At 40.3% G+C, this 26946-nt stretch overlaps 1 protein-coding gene across 4 annotated transcripts in view; it reads left to right on the forward strand.

Annotated features, from left to right (window-relative positions):
- Positions 1-26946, forward strand: part of ARMC1 (armadillo repeat containing 1) — an 87749-nt gene that overhangs the window by 41009 nt on the left and 19794 nt on the right. For 2 of the 4 annotated variants that reach the window (XM_075826179.1, XM_075826177.1), the window contains exon 3: positions 3230-3321. In XM_075826179.1, coding sequence (XP_075682294.1) covers positions 3230-3321 — 92 coding nt within the window. Of the gene's footprint in view, positions 1-821; positions 895-3229; positions 3322-26946 lie in introns of those variants that run through there. The other 2 variants (XM_075826180.1, XM_075826181.1) reach the window with 2 other exon arrangements.

Raw genomic sequence — 26946 nt, forward strand, 5'->3', positions numbered from 1 at the left:
AAACCTACTGACAGGTTCCCGTTAACTCTGCCTGTTCATTCCTAATGAGGGAGTGACATGCTAGTTAAGGACATGAATGCATTGAACGGAATATTGTTATGAGCAATTCCCAGGCTAGGAGGCATCTAATGGAAAGTGAATACTAGTAGGTAGTGCATACCTTGAAATGAAACACAGGCCATTTAAAAAGACCAAAGAAGGAAAATGTATATATAAACTGTGTAGGGCTTAGATCTATTTTATCTCAGTGATTTATAGAATACAGAGAGATTATTAAAGCAAAGCTACAAGTTAAAGTCTACTGTAATGAATAAGTTAGACTGGTCTGGACAGCCTTAGTGAAGTCTAGACGCCAGTTCCCAAAATTAGCAGCCAACATCAAGTCATAGGCCCGGGTCCGTGCAACCCGATTCAGAAGTGATTGCTGTACATTAACTGTACCAGTAAATGCACTGTAAGGAAAGTTCTATTCTCTAAAGATGCTGTGCAGCGCCTCTCTCTTCCGCTCAATCTGACATCAGGTGTTGCGGGACTCCATGCGTGGTTGGACTGTTGCTGAGACCAGTACGACGCTTTGCAGGTATTGCCGCTGAGTCTCCAGCGGCCCCCAGGGCGCTTTGTTTGCTTAACTGCATTGATGACGTGCCCGCATACCCCAAGTAACTGCTGCAGCCACTCGTTTGCCTCAGCGGTGCTCTATAGGGACAGCGTGTCTACCATGTAAGCATAGATTCTTTTTGTTGTTTTAGGGTATTTTCTGCAGTCATGAACCTTATTGGAAGCTCGGAAAACTCCTTTAATGCTGGATCTTATATTTGCAGGAGGAGAGGGAAACCACCGGGCAGCCGAGACAGGGCCGCGAAGTGGCCAAAATCAGCGCCAGTATGCTGTTTGGTGAGATTTTCAAATTGATTGTTAACTGCTGTTTACATGCAAAATCGCGCAGCTATTCAGGTTCTTTCCATTAATGGCTGCACAAATTTGCATGTAGACAGCAGTTTTACCTGCAAAACCGTGCGGCTATCCATTTCAAAACATTGCCAAATAGCATGTCGGTGTGTTTTCTGGCTGTGTCCCGACATTCCGGCGGCCGCTCCGCGTGGATTTACCCTTACGAGCTGCTGTCTCCGCCTCTAGCAGATTAAAGCTGCTCTGTCACCAGTTTATAAGTGCCCTATCCCCTACCTAATCTAATAGGCGCTGTAATGTAGATAAGTGGTTTTTATTTTGAAAAGCTATCATTTTTGAGCAAGTTATGAACAATTTTAGATTTATGCAAATTAGTTTCTTCATGCCCAACTGGTTTTGACCAAGTGGGCATTGTAAAGAGAAGTGTATGACGCTGACCAATCAGATTCATACACTTCTCTCCAATCATGTCCGCTGTGCTGTCACTTACTCCCACAGTAACTTTACCGAAGTGACTTGAGAGTGAATAGACATCGCCTCCAGCCAGGATGCGATGCGACACTTCGGTAAAGTTTCTGTGGGACTTACTCACAGCACAGCGTGATCTCGCGAGATCATGCTGTGCTGTGTGAGAAAGTCCCGCAGAAACTTTACCGAAATGTCGGGAGTGTGAAAAGGCATCGCATCCTGGCTGGAGGCGATTTCTATTCACTCTCAAGACACTTTGGTAAAGTTACTGTGGGAGTAAGTGACTGCACAGCGTGATTGTGCTGTGATCTGATTGGTCAGCGTCATACACTTCTCTTTACAACGCCCACTTGGTCAAAAGTTAAAAAAACGCCCAGTTGGGCATTAAGAAACTTATTCGCATAAATCTAAAATTGTTCCTAACTTTTTTAAAAATTATAATAAAAAACATATCTACATTACAGCGTCTATCAGATTAGGTAGGGGATAGGGCACTTATAATCTGGTGACAGAGCCTCTTTAAATGGTAACTAAACCTTCAAAAAAAACTTCTGACATCTTAGGTCAGCGCTGAGCCGCTTAGTTTCTGAAAGCGAAGCAATTGGTGTATGGGCTCAATAGAAAATCTATGAGCCCGTGCACCAATTATTCGGCTTTCCGAGAAAAGGCGATCAGAAACTAAGCAGCTCAGCGCTCACCTGAGTTCTTCTGCCGCTTTGTTTTAGTGACCAGTGGGAGTTTCCGTTCTCAGAACCCCACTGATCAAAACTTTTGACATGTCACAATGACATGTCAATTTTTTAGAAAATGACCCTTTAGCTCTTTACAAGCAGCTGTATCCGCCTCCTAGCTAAGCTGTACAGTACACAGGCAAATCTTATTACAGTGCTAATAAAATATTTGGTATGAAGTAAAGTTCAGGCTGCTGGCTGGAGGCGCGGACGTTTTTCTCCCGATTTCACGATTCAACTCCCCTTACGATGCTTTGGGTTATTATTTGCCCAGGTTTGCGATTGGCTTTTTTTTTTTTTTTTTAAGAATTTTATAATTAAAAGGGGTATGGATTTTCTTATTGTATTCTATTGACCTGCAAAATGGTGAAATGGACATACAGAACTCCACTTTGCCATTCAGATACTGTATAGAATCGGATTCTCCCCCTCACAGTTGGTACCATCCAGTAAAATATTGATATTTCTTATATAATACAATTTAATGGAATTCTTCCATATAAACATGATATCCTTATCTCAGAACCCGACGATTATAAAATCAGTTGTAGCTTCCGCAGATGAACATAATACACTGTCAAATTCAGATACTGCAGACCTTTTTTATATGTTTCATATCCGTCAATCGCAGACAGGAAACTCCTGCGTACTTTCTAAAAAGAGTTTCTGCTGCTGGAATAATGTCTAACGTTCTATGTCACCGTGGTGTTCCGTGACCTGTAGAACAGTTTATTCATATCTGCTTTGGAGGATCTGTTAGAAGCCTCCATCACAGATTCCGCCAAAAATCCCAAACAAAAAGCGTAGCATGCAGCAAAACTTAGACAATGGGTAAAGTCGATCGCCGTTGGTGTCAGTCATGTGACGCATCTGTCGTTTTGTTTTTTTACGTTTTTCTTTTCCTATGGTGGCTAAGAAAATATCTGCGTCATTATTTCAGGTTCTTAGCCTAAATGTTCTCTGCCGGGGACCTCGTTAGTGACTTTTTATTTTTGGAATTTACCTTAAAGACTACATTATCCCATTTATTATAAATTACTGTATTGTGTTTAATTGTTACTCTCTGGATTGTAATACTTTTTTGTTTTTTTATTGATTTTTTTTTTTTGTTTATATTGCAGGCTCTTCGATACTTAGCAGAATGCCGGGCCAACAGAGAAAAGATGAGAAGCGAATTGGGAATGATGTTGAGCTTGCAAAACGTCATTCAGAAGTAAGTTCCATATCTTCTACTTTCCTGTAATCCTATAACCTACAAAACAGACTCACACTCTGCACATATCGCATAAAAAAATAATGAATACTTTATTACCTACATTATAAAACAGACAATAAAAGGACACCGCATACAAGAAATGTGCCATCAAGGATATAAGCAAAAGTCACCCAATATGCAGGATAAATGTATTACAGACACGGAGTATGCAGATTATCAATACAGGCTACGCAGAAAGACCAGAGTAACAGAAATAAAGTGCTTGGTGCAATAAATAGTATAACTCACATATACAACTGAGAAAAAAGGGGTCTATGCAGCGATCACATTTATCACTGAAGACCATTAAAGGTATACGCGCATCATGAATACGAGTAGAGGAAGGCATACAGACCTAGATATCTACCACCTGCCCAATGTGCGTTTCACTGTTGCTTCTTCTGGGGCACATGTTTAGTGAGGTGCGGACATTCCAGTACTAAAACACATTTCTCAAACCTCGATTCCAACTGCTTAACCCTTTAGGTGTTGCGGTCAATAACGGCACCTAATTGGTTTTGCAGAGGAAGAGGGCTCCCTGTGTAAGCCCATCGGCACTCCTGGAGATGCGATTGCTGGGTGCCAACGTTTTCTATGGCAGCTAGGGGGCAATCAAAGGTCCCCAGGTCTGCCATGTATGTGAGCCTTATAGTGTGCTTTTCAGTTTAGCACTGACAGGCATAATACATTGCAATACAGAAGTATTGCAATATATTATGTAAGCGATCAAAGGATTGCAAGTAAAAAGTTTTAGTGGGACAAAAAAAAAAATAATGCTTTATTATGGAAAAAAATAATACGTAATTGGTATTTCTGCAATGGTAACAGCCCGTACTATAAAATTAACACCGTATTCATTCTGCCTGGTAAATCCCGTAACGATAAAAGAAAACGGAATAATTGCATTTTATTTTTGTTTATTCCCCTTCTCAAAACGTTAATAAGTCCTATATACCCTAAAATGGTGTCAATGAAAACTACAACTCGTCCTGCAAAAAACAAGCCCTCTTGAGGCTCCTTCAACAGAAAAAAAAAAAGTAATGGCTTCAGGAATACGACGACACCAAAAAATAATAGTAAAACAAAAAAAATATATATAAATCTGGTATCATTGTAATTGTAACAACCTGTAGAATTAAGTTATTTATACCGCACGTTGATTCCAATTCCAAAAAAAAGCAACGTCTGTTTGCTTTTGTTTTTCCCCATTTCTTATATATATATATATATATAACAAATGCATTTGTTGGGTGAATAAACGTCACTTTTTTTCGTGAGTGCTGCTTCCATGCTCTTGTCTTTTTGTTATACATCATATGGGGAGAAGTCACTAATATCATTTGAAGTTTAGCACTGACCATTTACTTGGTAATTTGCACTTGTGCTGCTCCTACCTGCCTTGATATTTTATATATATATATATATATATATATATATATATATATAATCTGTGTGTGTGTGTAAATATATATGTGTGTGTGTGTGTGTGTGTGTGTGTATATATATATATATATATATACATATATACATACATACATACATACATACATACATACATACATACATACACAATTTATGTACTCCAAAATAGTACCATTAAAAAATACCACTCGTCCCACACAAAACACGTTGTAGATTAAAATCGTTATGGCTTTTGGAATAAGTTGATGAAAAAATTAAAAGAGATTAAATTGCTGCATCGATTAGGCCGAATCTATTCCATGTCCATACGGGGCTAAAGATAAAGTTATAGATAAGAAAAAAAGGTCCAAAATTGTATCCAAGTGTTTGGATATGGCAGCAAGTGCTGTAGTCAATTGTGAGGAAATGGAACCTGCATTATACCATCCCGGCTCCGCCTAGACGCGGCTGTCCCTCAAAACTGTGTCCGCGTTAAAGCAGACTTGTGAGGTTAGGCTTATGTGCGCGCCACGTTTATGGCCTACATTTAGCATGTACTATAAGACCACTTTAGATGTACATGCTTAACGTGTCCATAGGGCTTCGTTAGCCCGACAGAGGCCAAAAGATTGTCCTTTTGGCCTCGGTCAGGCTAGTATACATCAGTATAGCTTTTTTTTAAGGATTATAACCTTTAAGCTTTTCCATTCTGTTTGTATTACTTTTTTTTGTGGGATCCAGCACCACTTTGATTTGAAAGCCTGTGCCTTGAGTGCTGAATGCTACTGTAAGGCATACATCACAGGTATACGTTTAATCTATAGGTCATGGGCCTTACACAAACTTTTCATGATGTTTTCGACTAAGTCCAGATATCTGCGCAGGAATTGCCTCAATATTATGCTTTTATGTGCTAGTAGATGCACAATAGCTAAAAAGCCTGACTGCAGAAAGTAAGTCCATGGATATGTGCAATTCAATACACTTCAACACTTAGCGTCTTTGCTTTGGTAGTTCTCCTACTGCGCAAAATCCTGAGTCTTTTGCCTATTGGCTAGGGAGATTCTTTCCCTAATTGGATCATTTTTGCTCGTCAGTCAGATGACGTGCGGGTAGGACTTGGCGCGCTCTCTCTTGATTGGCTTCTTGGCACCAAGCCCTTTCAGTGAGAACCACCAAAGCTATTTAGCCTACTCCCTGGCGTGCACAGCGTCAATGCTACATGTACCCCAGAGGATGGTATCCACAGTAAACCGTGTTGGGGCGGGGACAAATCTGTGTCTGTCGCTCTATAAAGCCACCGGATGCCATCTGCAGACACATTCAGTGACTTAAAGGCAATGTGTTGCCAGAAAAACATGTTTTTTTTTTTTAAATTAAACATTTAGTGTGTGGGTGATTAAACATTGTTCAAATTTTTTTTATTTTTTTCACGAGTCAGGAAATATTATAAATTAATTCTAATTTATAAAATTTCCCATTTCTGGTCACTAGATGGAGCTATTCCAAAAATTGCAGCATTGCAAAATTGGGTAAAAAGCCCTCGCTCTAGTGAGCTCTCAGCATCCCCCCCTCCTTTATCCTGGCTAGTGCCGGGATAAACGAGGGGTTTGAACGGTGTAACCTCCTACACTGTGTGTCGCCATTTTTTGAGCTAACACACAGTGTAGTAGGTTTACATACAGTAGTAAACACACACAAACACGAACATACATTGAAATCTCTTACCTGCTCCTGCCGCCGCGGCTCCCTCCGGCCCGTCCGCTCCGTCTGCTGCCGCTGGTCCAAGTGCACAAGTCTGGAAGCCGCGACCGGAAGTAGTAATATTACTGTCCGGCCGCGACTTCCGGTCCACAGGAAAATGGCGCCGGACGGCGCCAATTTCAAATTGGACTGTGTGGGAGCGGCGCATGCGCAGTTCCCACACAGACGCCGTACACAAGTGAATGGGACGGGAGCCGTTCGCAGTCCCTATGGGACTGTGGCTGCCGTATTCCATGTCTTTATGTGTCGTTAATCGACACATACAGAAATGGAACAAAAAATGGCAGCCCCCATAGGGAAGAAAAAGTGTAAAAATAAGAAAGTAAAACACAAACACACAAATAAATATAAACGTTTTTAATAAAGCACTAACATCTTTAACATATAAAAAAATAATTTGTGATGACACTGTTCCTTTAATATAGGTCTAGCAGTGAATGCACTGCTTTGTTGTATTGTTCATTATAGGGATTCATTGTACGATCACAGAGCTATAGGCATATCATTTTTTAATTTGTCTGTATCTAAACTTTGCTAAAAATTGTGTCTATTAGTTTCAAAAATCATACTCTAAGTAGAGCGGTTACATTCTGGCAAATTGCTAGTACTATTGATCATACTGGGCTTTTCTAAAATCTTTTTGTATACGTTAAATGGACACCGATTGGGGGAATAAACACCAACAAAAAAAGAAGTCGCATCACTGCAAGAAAAAATATCAATAATGACATTTGGACCACGGACTCTGATTCAAGTATATCGGACGATTCTACTAGGATCCCCAAAAATCAAAATATCCCTTTAGGAAACGAGTTCGACGAGGGGGTAGACGAAAAAGAAACAGAGAAAAAGGAAGGGAGACCCATACGGAAAAGGAAACAAGTGACATGGAAGAAATAGAAGATCGGGAAAGCCATTTAAATGCCAATATAATAAATCTTACAGATTTAGTTTTGGATAAAGATTGTGTTAGTCTTTTGGAAAAAGGTTTAAATTTTAGTCTGGTAGAAAATTTCGATGTTGTAGATTTTGAAGTAGATCTTTTCAAGGGTATAAGGAAATTAAATTTGCATAAAACCTTAAATTTTACAACAGATAACCGTGTCAGAAGGGATTGTGAATAACCTTGCAAGGTGGGACCTCTGGGATTTAGTGTAAGTGGAAATTTTTGCCTGCAAATCTGCCTGTTTGCAAACCCTGGTCGATCAGTTTTTCCGAAGAGGATATTGATGTATGTGAAGGAAGTGAGGCAGATTATTTTAAAGGTGGAACTGCTTCCACCTTTTCACCCCCTATTTATTCAGGGAGCAATCTAGACCTTTTTTCAAAATTAGTGAAAAATGAAGTGGAATCACTCCTATATAGCACTGAAATAATATCTCGAAAGGGGAGAAAAAAGCTTGAAACCTTCTAAAAAATATGAATAACGTAGTTATAAAAAAAAGCGGATAAGGGAGGTAATGTTGTTTTGATGCCAAGAGAATATTACCTCTGAAGCTTTGAGACAATTGTCCGATATGGGTACATATTCACTTTTAGAAAGAGATCCCACTCATAAGTTCCAACAAAAATTACAGACCTTTTTGCGAAAAAACGTGGAAAGTGGCTGCTTATCACAAAAAATGGCAGAAATATTGTACCTTTATTTCCCTTCAAAACCATCATGATATTTTCTCCCTAAAATACATAAGGATAAAAAAATACCCTCCCGGTCGTCCAATAGTTTCGGGGGTAGGCTCTTTAACCGAGCCCCTCTCTAAATACATTGATTGGCTGCTGAGACCCTTATTAAAAAGTATTCCATCATACATTAAAGATACTAATGAGTTTTTGAATGTTATTAGGAATTTTTCATGGGAAAAAGATTTCTACCTCACGTCTATAGACGTTGAAAGTCTCTACACCAGAATCCCTCACGACATAGGTGTAGATACAGTGAGAAGAGTTCTCTCCTCCGCTAAGAAGAGCGAAAATGTTCTCTCTTTTGTCAGTGAGGGTTTACATTTTATTCTTACACACAATGCCTTTGAATTCAACGATAAATGGTTTATACAAAATAACGGCACAGCCATGGGAACCCCAGTCACTTGCACATTAGCTAATATTTTTCTAGGCGTTTTCGAGGATAGGTATATCATCACACATTTGAATCCGTTTCTAACTAAGATTAAACTATTCGTCAGATTTGTCGATGATATTTTTATGGTTTGGTCCGGCACAAAATCAGAATTCAAACTTTTTTTCACATACTTGAATGATTCTAACAAAATGAACATGAAGTTTACAAGTAAAATTGACCCTGTGGAGTTAAACTTTCTTGACGAAAAATTAACAATCAAGGGGAATATATTACATACGGAAGGTTTTAGAAAACCAACTGCTACAAATTCTTTGCTACGTTACGATAGTTTTCATCCCCTACACGTCAGGAAAGCAATTCCATACGGTCAATTTATAAGGCTAAGACGTATAAATGACACAGATTAATCTTTTTTAAAGCAGGCAAGTGCCCTAAAAAACGTCTATTAGAAAGAGGCTTTCCGCCTGATATATTAAATAAAGCCATGAATACTTCTTTCATGAAAAATCAGAATGATTTGTTAAAACCAAAGAAATATAAAAATAAAAAAAGGAATGATAAGGAGGGAAAAAGATTCATCTTCACTTTCAAATATACCGGTCAAGCGCAAATTATCAAAAGCGCGATTTATAAATATTGGCATTTAATCGAAGAAGATCCAAGTCTGAGAAATATAGCCATAAAAAAACCTTTGATCTCGTTCAGACGAAGTACCACACTAAAAGACAATCTAGTACATAGTAGATTTTCTGAAATTAAAAATAATTGGCTTGACAAGCAAATCCCGAAAGGGAACCATCGATGTGGAAATTGTGCTTTTTGCAGATTCAACCTCCAGGCAAAAATATTGCATTTTGGGGGTATCACACAAAAAATAGAACAATTTATTAGTTGCAAAACCAAATTCGTAGTCTATATAATTTTTTTGTCCTTATGGACGATTTTATATAGGGAAAACCATCAGATGCCTATATGTTAGATTCAGAGAACACTGTAAATCTATAACCACAAATGAGGGAGCTCCCAGATTAATTCACCATATGAATAAAGCCCATGGTGGAGACTTTAATTTATTGAGGTTTGCAGGTATTGAACATGTCCCAATTCCAGAAAATGGAGGAGATAGACATAGGATATTATTGAGAAAAGAATCAGGATGGATTATCCGTGCCAATGCAATGAGACCTGCAGGTTTAAATGATAAAAATGACATGGCAGTCTTTCTATAATAATCTCTTTTTGTGCTTATAGTTTTTGTTTTTAATTTGCCACACATCCAAAGTATGTGTTGCATTTTATCCTCACTTATGTGTACAACAGTGTAACTATGCGTTCTGTAAAGGAACAATGAACGGCTTCCTATATCATATCCATTATGGTGTACAAACAAAAATGGCTATGTAAGGATAAAACGATTTATTTGCATTTAATTGAATACAGTTCTTTGCTCCATCCCCCGAAAATTCATCAAAAGGTTCCATTCTAATTAATCTAGATATATACGTATATTTTCAGTGACCAATCAGTGTCCTGCACTTCTCATTTTTCCCAGCTTCTTTCACTGCGCAATCTCACTGTGCTGTGGATCATGCTGGGCTGGAACAATGAGAAGTGTATGTCACTGGTTGGTCACTGATTGGTTAGCCTCATACACTTTACAACACCCACTTGGTCAAAAGTAAAAACACACCCAGTTGGGCGTTAAGAAACTAAATCTAAAATTGCTCATAACTTGCTAAAAAATGATCGTTTTTTCAAAATAAAAACCACTTCTGTTATCTACATTACAGCAGCAATCAGATTATGTAGGAGATAGCGCATTTATAATGTGGTGACAGAGCCTCTTTGAATAAGGAAACCCTGACACTTGCATCCGTCTGCCTGTTCCATGCTGTGAAGATTGAGAGTGGTGCCGACTTCCCTCTACTGTGCTTGTTAAATGGACACCATGTTGACCGACGTATACCTGTGACGGATGTCACACACAGGCTATAATGGTATCTGTTTAACATGTATGTCATGGACAGGGTCATAAGAGTTCTTGACCTATACATTTAACGCACACCAATATACTCTATATTGACTGATGCCACTGTTCAGATTCCGTTGCAGCCTACGTTTAGCGTATATGTCAGGAGCTTTTCGTCAAAATGAAGGCACTAAACATATTGTGCACAGAGTCTTCATCACACACAGACTGGCGGGAAGTTGCAGCAGTCAACCGTGTCAAGAAATCTTCATACAACTGCCTGTTTGGAAGGGCGGCGACTTGGATGGAAGAAGCCATTACTTTAGAAAAAAGACCTCCAAGCCGATCAGAGTGACCAAGCTAAAATGTGAGACGATTTTGTGGCTAAGTGTCAGAATGCTATTTGTGGTGCAAACCTAACGCTGCTTGTTCCTCAGTGGTGGCCGCATCCTATTATGGGGATGTTTTTTCTCAGAGGCTGGGCATGTTCTTAAAATTAGGACAGATGAAGGCCACACAGTAGTGGTCAAACACTCAAATGGATTGCGGTCTGGACTTGGCCATTTTTGTTGTCTTCCAACCAACCTGAACATCGGAGCAAATCTTGCAGGAAGAAATGCGAAAATCATTCCTAGTGTGCACAGCTAGTAGAAACGGCCTCCAGCAGACCTTAACCCCTTCCAGCCGCAGCCAGTTTTAATTTTTTGAATTGTAATTTTTTGATTTTTAATCTTTCCGTCCCCTTTTCCTTCTATGTATTTTCTGTAGAACGGGTTTTGACACTCTTTAAAAGCTATGTAAACCTTCCTAGCCTTTTTTTTATTTTATTTTTTATCATGAAATGTATGACTTATGTGCTTTTCAAATTGACTTTTATTAAAAATGTTCTTTACTTTTTGCACTGCAGCTATTATGCATGCACTATACATAGAAGCTTCATAGCGCCACTGTTGGCCAAATCAGTCAACTGGACCGATGGCTCAACAAACAGAAGTGGCTCCTATATGCCTCTAACGCAATATGACTCTAAGAGCGCGTTCCCACGTAGCTAAATGCTGCAGAATTTCCGCAAAGGAATTGTGTGCGGAAATTCCTCAGCATTTACAGTAGCAGCAAAGTGGATGAGTTTTAGAAAATCTCATGCCCATGCTGCGGAATAAGAACGCAGCGTAAACGTTAATAAACTTACCTGCGGTGTGGTATTTAAATCCGCAGCATGTTAATTTATGCTGTGTTTTTGTTGATTTTCTGATGCGGGTGCAAAACCTGAAACCGAAAGCCAAGTGTTGGGACTTTTGCTGCGTAGTTTCAGCAATTCCGCCAAATTGCAACTCCGTAAAAAAAAAAAAAACATACCTCGAACGCCCTCCTTCCTGCAGTCTGACCTCCTGGGACGATGTTTCATCCCATGTGACCGCTACAGCCAATTACAGGAGGGAGGGGGTAAGTATGAGCACTTTTTTACTCATCGGAAATTCCGTGCGAAAAACCGCCCCACAATGTGGTGCGATTTTTCAGACGGAAGGTGCAACGGGTTCCAGATCGGATACGCTGCACAGTTTTTACGCAGCGTATCCAACCCGGCATAATTCTGATCGCAAGAGCGAAGTGTCAGCTGTAATATACAACACACACCCACTGTGTATAGAGTAGGGATGCACGATGCATCGAAACTTCGATACTGTTTCGATACCGTGCATCCTCAAACGGTTCAATACCGTTATTTCATGTATTTCGATACTGAGCTGGGCGGCCGCACAGCTTAGTATAGTAACACATGAATGTATGAGAGCGGAGCTGCGGCTGTGTAATACAGCCATTTCGCTGCTCCTGAGTCCTGACAAATGTGCGTGCCATCAGGATGATGCGACGCGGCCGGCGCTGGACTAATGATTGCCGGCACTGAAGACAGAACATGGCGGGCGCTCTGCAAAACACCCCCATGTTCTGTCTGCAGTAACTGCGCTGCCGCTCATTAGTGCAGCGTCGGCCGCATCTCCTCATGCTAACCGCGCGCGTAAACATATTGTCAGGTTCGGGGCAACGGCTGTATTACACAGCCGCAGTCACGCTCTATAACGGCGGAGATCAGAGAAACCTCTCATCTCCGCTGCTATTCCCCTGAATGCTACAATCACTGCTGACCGCAGCATTCAGGGGAAAATGAGAAGGGGGATTCCCCTTGGATCGCATCACAGGAATCCCTGTGACACGATTGAGGGACATACCATATATGGGCAGACAGCCCAGGGTCCATTGAAGGACCCCAGGGCTGTCTTACCATATTTCCTGTTAGGGCATACTTGGGTATGTGCTAACTGCCTGTGTATATATGCCAGTACATTAAAGCTTAAAAATAAAGTAAAAGCATAAAATAATATTAAATTAAAAAAAATACACATACACCTTTTTTTACAATAAACATTAAAATAAGTCTCAATACATAAAATATACACATATTCGGAATTGGCGCAGCCGTAATAACCTGTACAACAATTTTTTTGCGTAATTTTATGATGTGTACACTATAAAAAAATAAAATAAAAACTGCTTTCTTTCACTTATTGTGAGACACGAGGTGTGATGAATTTAACCTCCAATGTGCCTCACATTAATAGTAATTAACCCCATCATGTACCTTACACATTAACCCATTATGACTGAGAAACATGATGGGGTTAATTACTATTAATGTGAGGCACATTCAAAATTCATCACACCTCGCGCCTCACATCAGAAAATGGAAGAACTTTTTTATCTTTTTTTTATTACTGTTGGAAAAGTATCGTTTTGGTATTGAAATCGCAATACTACACAAAGTATCGGTATCAAAGTCCAAATTCTGGTATCGTGACATCCCTAGTATAGAGCGGGCTTTGCTCCTGACTGTGACGTACTTTCATGTCAAATGTTGAAAAGGAGTTAAGCTGTTACTGTAGCAAAAAATGTTTTTACAAAGTACTACTGAAAAGGTTGAATATTTATGCAAGCAGCAGGTTTCAGTTTTAAAATATTTTTTAGAAAATATCTGCTGACAACTAATGGGTTGTGAGTTATTCCTTGTAGTGTCTGCACAGAGCTTGTTCCGGCCATTGGTATTTTGGGAAGTGTCATATTTATAACGGGTGTTATACAGTCGTGTTATTTCTGAGAAGGATTTTGAGTATTGTTTATTTTTTTTGCAATGCTGAATAGTGTTAATTTATTATTTTTTTTTAATAATAATACCATGTTCACAATAAAGCTTTTGAGGTTTCAGTCAGGGCTTCCGGTATTTTTGACGACAAGAATGGTGTAGTCTGCAGCGCTATTCCTGCTGTCAATAATACGGGAAAATTATTAATGGACTCCATTATAAGTCAATAGAGTCGATCAGAATTTGTGAAGATTTGTTTTATAAACAGATCCATCATAGCTCCATTATTAACCCCTTCCCTCTTTAGCCACTTTTGACCTTCCTGACAGAGCCTCAATTTTCAAATCTGACATGTTTCACTTTGTGATAATAACGTCGGCATGCTTTTACCTATCCAAGCGATTCTGAGATTGTTTTCTCGTGACACATTGGACTTTGTTACTGGCAAAATTTGCTCGATATGTTCAGTATTGTGAAAAACCCCAAAATTTAGCGAAAAATTGGCATTTTTCTCAACTTTAAATGTATCTGCTTGTAAGACAGGCATTTATAACACACAAAATTGTTGCTAACTAACATTTCCCATATGTCTACTTTAGATTGGCATCGTTTTTTGAACATTCTTTTATTTTTCTAGGATGTTACAAGGCTTAGAACTTTAGCCGCAATTTCTCACATTTTCAAGAAAATTTCAAAAGGCTATTTTTACAGGGGTCAGTTCAGTTGTGAAGTGGCTTTGAGGGCCTCATATATTTGAAACCCCCAAAAAGTCACCCCATTTTAAAAACTTCACCCCCCAAAGTATTCAAAACAGCATTTAGAAAAGGTCTTAAACCTTTAGACTTTTCACAGGAATTAAAGCAAAGTAGAGGTGAACTTTACAAATTTTTTTGCAGAAATTCATTTTTGATCCAATTTTCTTTATAACACAAAGTTTTACCAGAGAAATGCAACTCCATATTTATTGCCCAGGTCCTCCAGTTCTGAAATATCCCACATGTGGCTCTAGTGTGCTACTGGACTGAAGCACAGGCCTCAGAAGCAAAGGAGCACCTGGTGGATTTTGGGGCCTTATTTTTATTAGAATATATTTTAGGCACCATATCAGGTTTGAAGGGCTCTTGTGGTGCCAAAACAGTGGAAATCCCCCCCCCCCCCAAAAGTTACCCCATTTGGGAAACTACACACCTCAAGGAAATTATCTAGGGGTATAGTGAGCATTTTGACCGCACAGGTTTTTTACAGAAATTATTGGAAGTAGTCGGTGAAAATTAAAATCTACATTTTTTTTCAAAGAAAATGTAGGTTTAGTGATTTTTATTTTATTTTATTTTTTATTTTTTTCCCCCCTCCTGTTCACAAGGACTAAAGGAGAAAAATCACCACCAAATTTGTAAAGCCATTTCTCCCGAGTCAAACAATACCCCACATGTGGTAATAAACGGCTGTTTGGACACACGGCAGGGCTTAGAAGGGATGGAGCACCATTTGGCTTTTGGAGTTCACATTTAGCAGGAATGGTTTGCGGAAGCCATGTCACATTTACAAAGCCCCTGAGGGGACAAAACAGTGGAAACCCCCCACAAGTGACCCCATTTTGGAAACTACACTCATTGAGGAAATTATCTAGGGGTATAGTGAGCGTTTTGACCCCACAGGTTTTTTGCAGAAATTATTGGAAGTAGGCGCTGAAAATAAAAATCTAAATTCTTTCAAAGAAAATGTAGATTTGGCTAATTTTTTCTCATTTCTACAAGGACTGAAGGAGAAAAAGCACAGCAAAATTTGTAAAGCCAATTCTCCCGAGTAAAACAATACCCCACATGTGGAGATCACATTTAGCAGGAATGGTTTGCGGAGGCCATGTCGCATTTGCAAAGCCCCTGAGGGGACAAAAGAATGAAAACGCCCAAAAAGTGACTCCATTTAGGAAACTACACCCCTTGAGGAATTCATCTAGGGGTGTAGTAAGCATTTTGACCCCATAGATGTTTCATAGAATTTATTACAATTGGGCAGTGAAAATAAAAACAATCCTTTTTCTTCAATAAGACGTAGCTTTAGCGCAAAATTTTTCATTTTCTCAACAAATAAAGGAATAAAAGAACCTAACATTTGTAAAGCAATTTTTCCCGAGTACGGTAATACCCCATATGTGGTCATAAAATGCTGTTTGGGCACACGGCTGGGCTCAGTAGGGAAGGAGCACCATTTGGAATGCAGATTTTGCTGAATTGGTTTCTGGGCGCCTGTGGAACCAAAACAGTGGAAACTCCCCCAGAAGTGACCCCATTTTGGAAACTACACCCCTCAATGCATTTACCTAATAGTGTAGTAAGCATGTTAACCCTGCAGGTGTTTTGTAGAAATTAGTGTGCACTCGATGTTGCAGAGTGAAAATGGGATTTTTTTCCATAGATATGCCAATATGTGGTGCCCAGCTTGTGCCACCATAACAAGACAGCTCTCTAATTATTATGCGGTATTTCCCGGTTTTAGAAAAACCCTACATGTGGCACTAATCTTTTACCTGGACATTCGACCAGGCTCAGGAGTGAAAGCGTACCATGCGAAGTTGATGCCTAATTTGGCGACTTACACAGTATTGGTTCACAATTGCAGAGGCTCAGATGTGAAATAATAAAAAGAAACCCCTGAGAAGTGACCCCATTTGGAAATGACACCCCTCAAGGCATTTATTAAGGGGTGTAGTGAGCATTTTCATGCCACAGGTCTTTTCCATAAATGATTGCGCTGCGGATGGTGCAAATTAAAAATGTCTATTTTTCCCTAGATATGCCATTTCAGTGGCAAATATGTCATGCCCAGCTTATGCCACTGGAGACACACACCCCAAAAATTGTTAAACTGGTTCTCCCAGGTATGACTATGCCATATATGTGGAAGGAAACTGCTGTTTTGGCACACTGTAGGGTTTCGAGCGGAGGGAGCGCCATTTGGCTTTTGGAGAGCGGATTTTGCTTGTTTGAGTATTGCTGGTGTTTCCATTTATAATGTAGGGGTACATGTAAGCTGGGCAGAGTACATCAGGGGCATAGTCAGGTGGTATAATAATGGTGTAAAAAAACAATAAAATGATCCATAGAGGTGTGTTACGCTGTGACACAATCCTTTCTGCACAGGCCGGTGCCGCACTGATATATGGCGTCCTTTCTTATGCCCCTTTTGGTCCACACTCCGCACCTTTGCAGTTTGGGGAATTTTGCTGGGAAAGTGTTGTCCTGGTATAATATGGGCACCGTCGCTTCCAGCGGATATGTTTGGGCCCTCCCCTTCCTGGTTCCCTAATTTTAGGGCCTTGATAAATCGCCTCTTGAAACAGAAGAAATGTTCCCCTCGGGCTGCACAACGGCATATTTTTTATTTCCTGACTTATTGGAGCCTTAACTAATTTTATTTTTTTCATAGACGTAGTGGTATGTGGGCTTTTTTTTTGCAGGATGAGCTGTAGTTATTATTGGTACCATTTTGGGGTACATGCGACTTTTTGATCACCTTTTATCCTATTTTTTTGGAAGGCCAGGTAAACAAAAAACCGCAATTCTGGCATCGTTTTTTTTTTTTATACAGCGTTCACCATGCGTTATAAATGACATGTTAACTTTATTCTGCGGGTGAGTACGATTCCGGCGATACCTAATTTATAGAACTTTTTTTATGTTTTACAACTTTTTGCACAATAAAATAACTTTTGCAAAAAGAATTTATTTTTTCTGTCGCCAAGTTGTGAGAACCATAACTTTTTTTAATTTTTTTTGTCGACAGAGCTGTAGGAGGGCTTGTTTTTTGCGAGACGAGCTATAGTATTTATAGGTACCGTTTTTGGACACGTGCGACTTTTTGATCACTTTTTGTTCCAATATTTGTAGGGCAAAGTGACCAAAAAACAGAAACTCTGGTATAGTTTTTTGTTTTTTTTCAATAATAAAGGACTTGATAAGAGAAAAAGGTCGATTGTGTTTTATTTTATTACTTGAAACTTTTATTGTTTTCAAACTTTTATTTTTTTTCACTTTTTTTTTTTTTACACTTTTTTTTTTTCAAGTCCCACTGGGAGACTTGAAGGTCCAACTGTCTGATGTTTTTTTTTGCTAATACATTTCACTACCTACGTAGTGCAATGTATTAGATCTGTCAGTTATTCACTGACAGCAAGCAGATTAGGCTTCGCTTCCCGGCGGGGCCTAATCGGCTTCCGTAATGGCAGAGCAGGAGGCCATTGTGTTTCCTGTTGCCATAGCAGCAGTCGCGAGTCCTGATTGCCTGTCAGGGCTGGCGATCTGCTAGCAACCACTAAGATTCAGCAATCGCTTTCGATTGCTGCATCGAATGGGTTAATGGCAGGGATTGGAGCTAGCTCAGATTCCTGCCATTACAGGTGGATGTCAGCTGTAACATACAACTGACTTCCACCACTGATGACGCCGGATCAGCTCTTGAGCCGGCGCCATTTTGCCGGCGGCTACGGAAGCCGATCAGGCTACGTTTCCGAGCTAGGCAGACTGGGAGGCCAGTATTGGGCCTCCGGTTGCCATTGCAGCCACCGGAACCCCCGGCAATTTCATTGCTGGGGTTCCGATGGGCTGCAAACACCTTAAGTGCAGCGATCGCGTTTGAGCGCTGCACTTAAGGGGTTAATAGCGGGGATCGAAGCTAATTTTGGTCCCCGCCATTACAGCCAGATGTCAGCTGTAAGATACCGCTCAGATCCGGCGATGATGGCACCGGCTCAGCTTCTGAGCCGGTGCCAAACATTTGGCGTATGGATACAGCAATTTGAGGGAACGCTGACGCTAGTGTGAACAAAGCCTTAATGTTATACTTCTGTTTTGATTTGGTAACATAAAAGACACACATGAGTAAATGGTCTTCGTTTTGCATGAAATAAAATTAAATCTGAATAAGGAGCCGGGGGTTATGTTTGAGTTTAGAGATACTTACCATTCCCACTTGGATGAAGTAGCTAGCTCCTAGCCATAGTGTGCTGAGCATCCAATAACCGCATGGCTTGTGCAGGTGAAACATATGGTGACCACGTGACCAAAAATGGCATTATGAAACCGCGCGTCACTCTACCGCTACAGGAACGGTCTCCAGTCACAGTAGAGCATGTCATTCTTAAATCATACCCTTATTCCAGAGACTCTATTTGTTGAGGTTTATTTTGATCCCCTTAACTGGAATGAAGGAATTGGAGTAGGGGGATTGCGGAGGTGGACACTTTTTAAAAAATATATATTTTGGTCCCTGTAGTGGGTGATAGGGAGAGACTGTGATAAATTGGCAACATTCCCTCCATTTTACGCTGTGCTTTCTATCAGCTGTTTCTGGTTGGGGAGAAATTTAATTTGTCCAGTGGGCCAATGTTTGTGCCATTTCCCAATCACTTTTGGTTATATTGATTGTCATTTTTTATTATAACATGAATACAACTTCCGGTCAGTATTAAATAAAGTCGTGGTAGGTTTGGGAGCTGATAAGCAAAACGTAGAACAAGAAAATATAAGGGATTTATATGTCTTGATAAGTTCGGGTCTATTCTATTTTAGGGTGAGTGACACGACATGAAATTCTGGTGACAAATTCAAATCCTTTGACATTAAAAAAAAAAAATGTCACGAGAGCGCACACCGATCATAAAGACAGCGTAAAGGTTAAAGAGTACATTAACGATGATTTACCCTCCCAATTACCATTAGCTTTAATAAAATCTGCCGCAACTAATTTATACTTTCGGAGAGTATCTGAACAATGTCTTGTAGACGCTTCTTTCCTGCAGCAAGACGTTTTGTGCGTTAACCCATTCAGCACTGTTTGCCTGACTGCACTCCACTCGTATGAGGAAATCTTTTTTTTGCAGGCCCCCGGCAGTGAAGGTCTAATCTGGTTTCCACAAGGAAACTAAACTTTAAAGACATTTATGTTATGTCAACTTGGGAACTCTTTGTCAGCAGAAACCTAGAATGTCAAGTCTGACTTCAAGTCAAGCTTAAAGACATATTTACTTGACTTTTCGGAAGAGCAGAAGTGACACCTTCCACAGTTCTATGTAGACATAACACTGAGTGCATCGGATGCTGAGCAGAATAAAGAGCAGAGGAGTTTGTCAATGCTGGTATTTCTGCATGCTTCACACATTTTAATGTGTCCATATGAACTACATTAAAACTAGCAGCCTCAACTGTTATTTAATAATTGAATTTTATGGTCTGTAAAGAAGGACATTCCCTCCGGTAACAGCTCTTTGCTTTATAGTCCGAAGGCCAAAGTTTTTTAATTAACTTTTTTTTTTTTTTTTCTTCATCTATAGCTTCAGATAATCGACATGTTAAATAACGATCTGCCTGTGAAAAAAATAAGAGGGAGCCTTGGCCAGATCATCTGCCTCTTTAACAAGCCGAAGAAAATCCACTGCTGTAATCTGTTGTTCCAAATTAGCATTCACTTAGTGTGATTAGGAGCGTTAATGTAGTACAAGTCTAATTATCAGCTGTCCCTTAAAGGTGCAAATCTCTCCGACATCACACAGGAATTTTCTCCAGCGTTTCTGATGACTTTTACTTCTAGGCTTGCTTTTTTTTTTTTTTTTGCATAGGTGGATTATGTCTGTTGCTATATTTTTTTTTTTTTACCCTAAGTTCTAATTGTATCTTGTCTGGGTATGTTTTGATGTTGCGGATTCTGCTCCAGAAATCCACAAATGACAGTACAATGTGGATGGGGTTTTGAAAATTTCCCAGAATGCCGATTATGTTGCGGAAATACTGTGGATTTTCACCCTTTTCGATGCAACAAATCTACAGCGGAAAAATGTCACTACGTCTGGATGTAGCCTCAATTGATGGTGGAATAGACTGGTTGTCTGATATTGTCATTACTTTTTGTTTTGTTGTAGATATTGTTTCATATCATTAATAATTGTAGGATTCTGTTTTTTAACAGAATCGTTGAATCGATTCTTAAGTGGTGCCGTCGCCCCGTTCTGTCCCTTCCGTGGGGAAGTAGGGACTCCTCGTATATAGCCACAACGCCCTGTAGATCCCCCCCGACCCCTCCTTGTAGATAGTGCCACCACCCCGCTGTAGATAGCAGAAATCCCCCCCCACCATCCTTTTTTTTTTTTAGATAGCGCCATTATAGCTCCCACTAGGAGCTGAATCACTGGTCAGAGCTTTGTCAACCCCTGGCCGGGGATTCAGCTCCTAGTGGCAGCTACAGTGGCGCTATTTACAAGAAAGATGGGGGGCCGCTGCGATCTACATGTAGGGGTGCGATCTACAAGGAAGGGGTGATGCTGCAAACTACAAGGAGGTGGTGCTGCGAACTACAAGGGGGATTGGGTTCCATATGCAAGGGGGGTGCTATCTGCTAGGGTGTGTGGTACTATATGGGGGAGTGGCACGATTTCACTATATGTGGCAGTGTTGCACTATATAAAGGGACATTGCGGCAATATGTAAATGGGCACTTTGGTGTTTTCAGGGGATTGGGACAAAAACAACCCTGACTAAGGAAATCCATTTGTAGAGACACTGATGCAAAATGGACATGAAAAACTGACAATTGATCAGTTTTTAATGGTCATTTTTTTTCACTGTCGTGTGATTGTAGCCTAAATGACTATGATGCCAGGAGTCCCTTTCACATGTACCGTGATCGGCTGGGAAATCCGGCTGAGACACAGACCGTTTTTCACGGTCCAATCATGGTCGCGTGAATCCAGCCTTAGAGGCTCTGTCACCATATTCTGAAATCCCTATCTCCTATTGCATGTGATCGGCGCTGCAATGTAGATAACAGTAAAGTTTTTTGTTTTTTTTAAAAAACGTTCATTTTTGGCCAAGTTATGAGCTATTTTTTATATATATATATATATATATATATATGCAAATGAGGTTTGAAATGGACAACTGGGCGTTTTTTTTTCGTATGTCCAACTGGGCGTGTATTGTGTTTTTAACTGGGCGTGTTTACGTGTATGACGCTGACCAATCGGTGACCAGTCAGCATCATACACTCCTCTACATTGATTTACACAGCAGCGATCTGCAGCCACATAAACAGAGATTAACGTTAATGCAGTGTCCTGATAATGAATACACATGAAATCCAGCCTGGACGTCATGTGTATTCAGAATCCTGACACTTCTGACTCTTTTCTTTGAGATTTCTAGCACGGGAAACGAAATCTCGCGAGATTTCGGAGATAAATGAGATTTAGTTTGCCTTGCTGCAAATCTCACAGAAAAGATTCTGAAGTGTCCTGATAATGAATACACATGACGTCCAGGCTGGATTTCATGTGTATTCATTATCAGAACACTGCAGTAACGTTAATCTCTGTGTATGTGGCTGCACATCGCTGCTGTGTAAATTAATGGAGAGGAGTGTATGACGCTGACTGGTCACTGATTGGTCAGCGTCATACACGTAAACACGCCCAGTTAAAAACACAATACACGCCCAGTTGGACATAACGAAAAAAACACGCCCACTTGTCCATTTCAAACCTCATTTGCATATATATAAAATTGCTCATAACTTGGCCAAAAATGAACATTTTTTTAAAAAAAATAAAAACTTTACTCTTATATACATTGCAGCGCCGATCACATGCAATAGGAGATAAGGATTTGAGAATCTGGTGACAGAGCCTCTTTAATGTCCTTTTATTAAAACACAATCGTGGGGCCGGTACTGACAGGGTCCTGCTTCAGACTTCTGACACTATAATTTAACCCCTTAACGCTCCAGGACATACTATTATGTCATGGTAAGTGCATCGTTCGCGCTCCATGACATAATAGCATGTCATGGAGTAAACACGGCGCCGTTCGCGCGGGGCGCGTTCATGAGCTGTGATAGCTGCTGTTTCCGACAGCAGACTATCACTGCTCAATGTGCCGGGACCGATCGCGGAGCTCCCCCGCCGATTAACCCCTCAGAAGCCGCGTTCAATAGCGATCGCGGCTTCTTAGGGGTTAATCCGCCATCGCCGGCCTGCTACACGATAGCGGCCGGCGATGGTGACTATGGCAACCGGACACCAAACAATGGCGTCCGGCTATGCCATAGACGGAAGCCTAGTGGGTCCTGACAACGTCAGGACCCACTATGCTTGCTGTCAGTGAGTAGCTGACAGTTCTAATACACTGCACTACGCATGTAGTGCAGTGTATTAGAATTGCAATCAGGGCCTCCTGCCCTCAAGTCCCCTAGTGGGACAAAGTAATAAAGTAAAAAAAAAGTTAAAAAAAGTTGTGTAAAAATAAGAAAATAAAAGTATTAAAAGTAAAAATCCCCCTTTTTACCTTATCAGTCATTTATTATTAATAAAAATATATAAACAAACAAATAAACTATACATAATTGGTATCGCCGCGTCCGTAACGGCCTGAACTACAAAATTATTTTGTTATTTATCCCGCACGGTGAACGCCGTAAAAAAAATAAATTATAAACCGTACCACAATAACAATTGTTTGGTCACTTCACCTCCCAAAAAATGGAATAAAAAGAGATCAAAAAGTCGCATGTACCTAAAAATGGTCCTGATGGAAACTACAGTTCGTTACGCAAAAAATAAGTCCTCGCACGGCTTGATTGATTGAAAAATAAAAACGTTATGGCTCTTAGAATAAGGTAACACAAAAAGTGAATGATTGTTTACAAAACATATTTTATTGTGCAAACGCAATAAGACATAAAAAAAACTATAAACATCTGGTATCGCCGTAATCGTATCGCCCCGCAGAATAAAGTGAATATGTCATTTATAGCGCACGGTGTACGCTGTAAAAAAAATTGAATAAAAAAACAATAGTAGAATTGCTGTTTTTTAGTCACCACGCCACCTAAAAATAGAATAAAAACTGATCAAAAAGCCGCATGCACCCCAAGAAAACTACAATGGATTCCTCAAGGGGGTCTAGTTTCCAAATTGGGGTCACTTTTGGGGGGTTTCCAATGTTTTGGCACCACAAGACCTCTTCAAACCGGACATGGTGCCTAATAAAAAGGAGGGCTCAAAATCCAATAGGTGTTCCTTTGCTTCAGAGGCCGGCGCTTCAGTCCATTACCGCCCGAGGGCCACATGTGGGATATTTCTCAAAACTGCAGAATCTGGCCAATAAGTATTGCGTTGCGTTTCTCTGGTAAAACCTTTTGTGTTATAAAAAAAATGGTATAAAGAGGATTTTCTGACAAAAAAAAAAAAGTAAATTTCACCTCTACTTTGCTCTAAATTCCTGTGAAACACCTAAAGGGTTCATAAACTTTCTAAATGCTGTTGTGAATACTTTGAGGGGTCTAGTTTCTAAAATGGGGTGTTTGATAGGGGTTTCTAATATATGGGCCCCTCAAAGCAACTTCAGAACTGAACTGGAACCTAAAAAAATAAATAAATGAGGCAATACTTCGCTTCTTACATTATACTGATAATGAGCCGTGCCCACCCCGAGATGACCCCAGTTTTGACCGTTTGTATAAACGGAGACCCCTATTAGACCGTTTCAGTGCCCGGTTTTCCCAAACATACACCCCCGAGAAGTGTATTTCTATTGATGAGTCCTTGGTAGATTTTAAAGGGAGGGTTCAATTCTGCGAGTACCTGCCGGGTAAGAGGGCAAGGTATGGCGTGAAGATGTATAAGCTGCGAGAGTGCATCCGGGTATACCTACAGGTTTAGGCTATATGAAGGAAAGGCCACCCCCAAATCAGACTGCATCCTGGACTACAATAGGTACATGGGAGGGATGGACTTGTCAAATCAAGTCCTGAAGCCCTACAGTGCCATGCGGTGTGGTATAAGAAGCTGGCCGGGCACATCATACAGATGGCTTTGTACAATGCGTACGTGCTACGTCGATGTGCAGGCCAGAGGGGAACTTTCCTGGAATTTCAAGATCTAATGTTTAGGGACCAGGAAGGGGGGCACCCAGTACTTCTGGAAGCGAGGCCACACGCATCGTACCAGGGCAACACTTTCCAGGAGAAGTTCCCCAAACCGGTGGAAAGGGAAAGCGTCAAAAGAGGTGCAGAGTCTGCTATAAGAGGGGGATAAGGAAGAACACAATATACCAATGTGACACGTGTCCCGAAAAACCAGGGCTCTGTATGAAAGATTGTTTTAAAATGTATCATACATCCCTTGATTTTTAATTTACCCTGATGCACTCCGCACAGCTTACCCCCCTCATCTTTCCCTTCTGAGCCCTGCCGTATGCCCAGGCAGCTGATAACAGCCACATGTAGGGTATTGCCGTACCCAGGAGAACCCACATTACAATTTAAGGGGTGTATATCTCCGGTGGCGCATGCTGGGCACACTATATTGGACACTGAAATGGCATATATATATATATATAAAATTGCAAATCTCACACTGCACCATCTGCTGCGCATTATCTATTACACAGTACCTGTGGGGTCAAAATGCTCACTACACCTCTAGATGAATGTCTTAAGGGGTGTAGTTTTTAAAATGGGGTCACTTCTCGGGGGTTTCAACTGTACTGGTACCTCAGGGGCTTCTGCATACATGACTTAGCACCAGAAAAGCTCCAGTAGGCCAAATGGTGGTCCTTCCCTTCTAAGCCCTGCCGTGTGCCCAGGCAGCTGATAACAGCCACATGTAGGGTATTGCCGCACCCAGGAGAACCCACATTACAATTTAAGGGGTGTAAATCTCCGGTGGCGCATGCTGGGCACAATATATCGGACACTGACATGCCATATATATATATATATAAAATTGCAAATCTCACTCTGCACCATCTGCTGCGCATTATCTTTTACACAGTACCTGTGGGGTCAAAATGCTCACTACACCTCTAGATGAATGTCTTAAGGGGTGTAGTTTTTAAAATGGGGTCACTTCTCGGGGGTTTCAACTCTACTGGTACCTCAGGGGCTTCTGCATACATGACTTAGCACCAGAAAAGCTCCAGTAGGCCAAATGGTGGTCCTTTCCTTCTGAGCCCTCCCATGGGCCTAAACGGCAGTTTATCACCACAAATGGGGTATTGCTGCAGTCAGGACAAATTGGGCAACAAAATGGGGTATGTTGTTCCTTGTGAAAATAAGAAATTTTGATCAAAAATGACATCTTATTGGAAAACATATCATTTTTTTATTTCACAGCCCAATTCAAATAGGTGCTGTGAAAAAACTGTGCGGTCAAAATGATAACAAAAACCATAAATAAATTCCTTGAGGGGTGTAGTTTCCAAAATGGGGTCACTTCTGGTGGGTTTCCATTGCTTTGATACCTCTGGGGCTCTGCAAATGCGACATGGCACCCGAAAACCAATCCAGCAAAATCTGGACTCCAACAAACACATAGCGCTCCTTTCCTTCTGAGCCCTCCCATGGGCCCAAACGGCAGTTTATCACCACAAATGTGGTATTACCGCACTAAGGACAAATTGGGCAACAAAATGGGGTATTTTGTTCCCTGTGAAAATAAGAAATTTTGATCAAAAATGACATCTTATTGGAAAAAATATCATTTTTTTCATTTCACAGCCCAATTCAAATAGGTGCTGTGAAAAAACTGTGTGGTCAAAATAATAACAAAAACCATAAATGAATTCCTTGAGGGGTGTAATTTCCAAAATGGGGTCACTTTTGGTGGCTTTCCATTGTTTTGATACCTCAACACCTCTTCAAACCTGGCATGCTGCCTAAAATATATTCTAATAAAAAAGAGGCCTCAAAATGTACTAGCTGCTTCTTTGCTTCTAGGGCTTGTGTTTTAGTCCACGAGCGCAGTAGGGCCACATGTGGGACATTTCTAAAAACTGCAGAATCTGGACAATACATATTTAGTATTGTTTCTCTGGTAAAAACTTCTCTGTTACAGAAAAAAAATTAATAAAATTGAAATTCAGTAGAAAAAATGAAATTTGAAAATTTCATTTCCACTTTGCTTTAATTCCTGTGAAATGCCTGAAGGGTTAAATAACTTTCTATATGCTGTTTTGAATACTTTGAGGGGTCTAGTTTTTAAAATGGGGTGTTTTATGGGGGTTTCTAATACATAGGCCCCTCAAATCCACTTCAGAACTGAACATGTACCTTCAAAAAAAGGCTTTTGAAATTTTCTTAAAAATATGAGAAATTGCTGTTTATGTTCTAAGCCTTGTAACGTCCAAGAAAAATCAAATAATGTTCAAAAAACGATGCCAATCTAAAGTAGACATATGGGAAATG

The sequence above is a fragment of the Rhinoderma darwinii genome, chromosome 5, assembly GCF_050947455.1.
Source record: "Rhinoderma darwinii isolate aRhiDar2 chromosome 5, aRhiDar2.hap1, whole genome shotgun sequence".
Taxonomy (NCBI): Eukaryota; Metazoa; Chordata; class Amphibia; order Anura; family Rhinodermatidae; genus Rhinoderma; species Rhinoderma darwinii.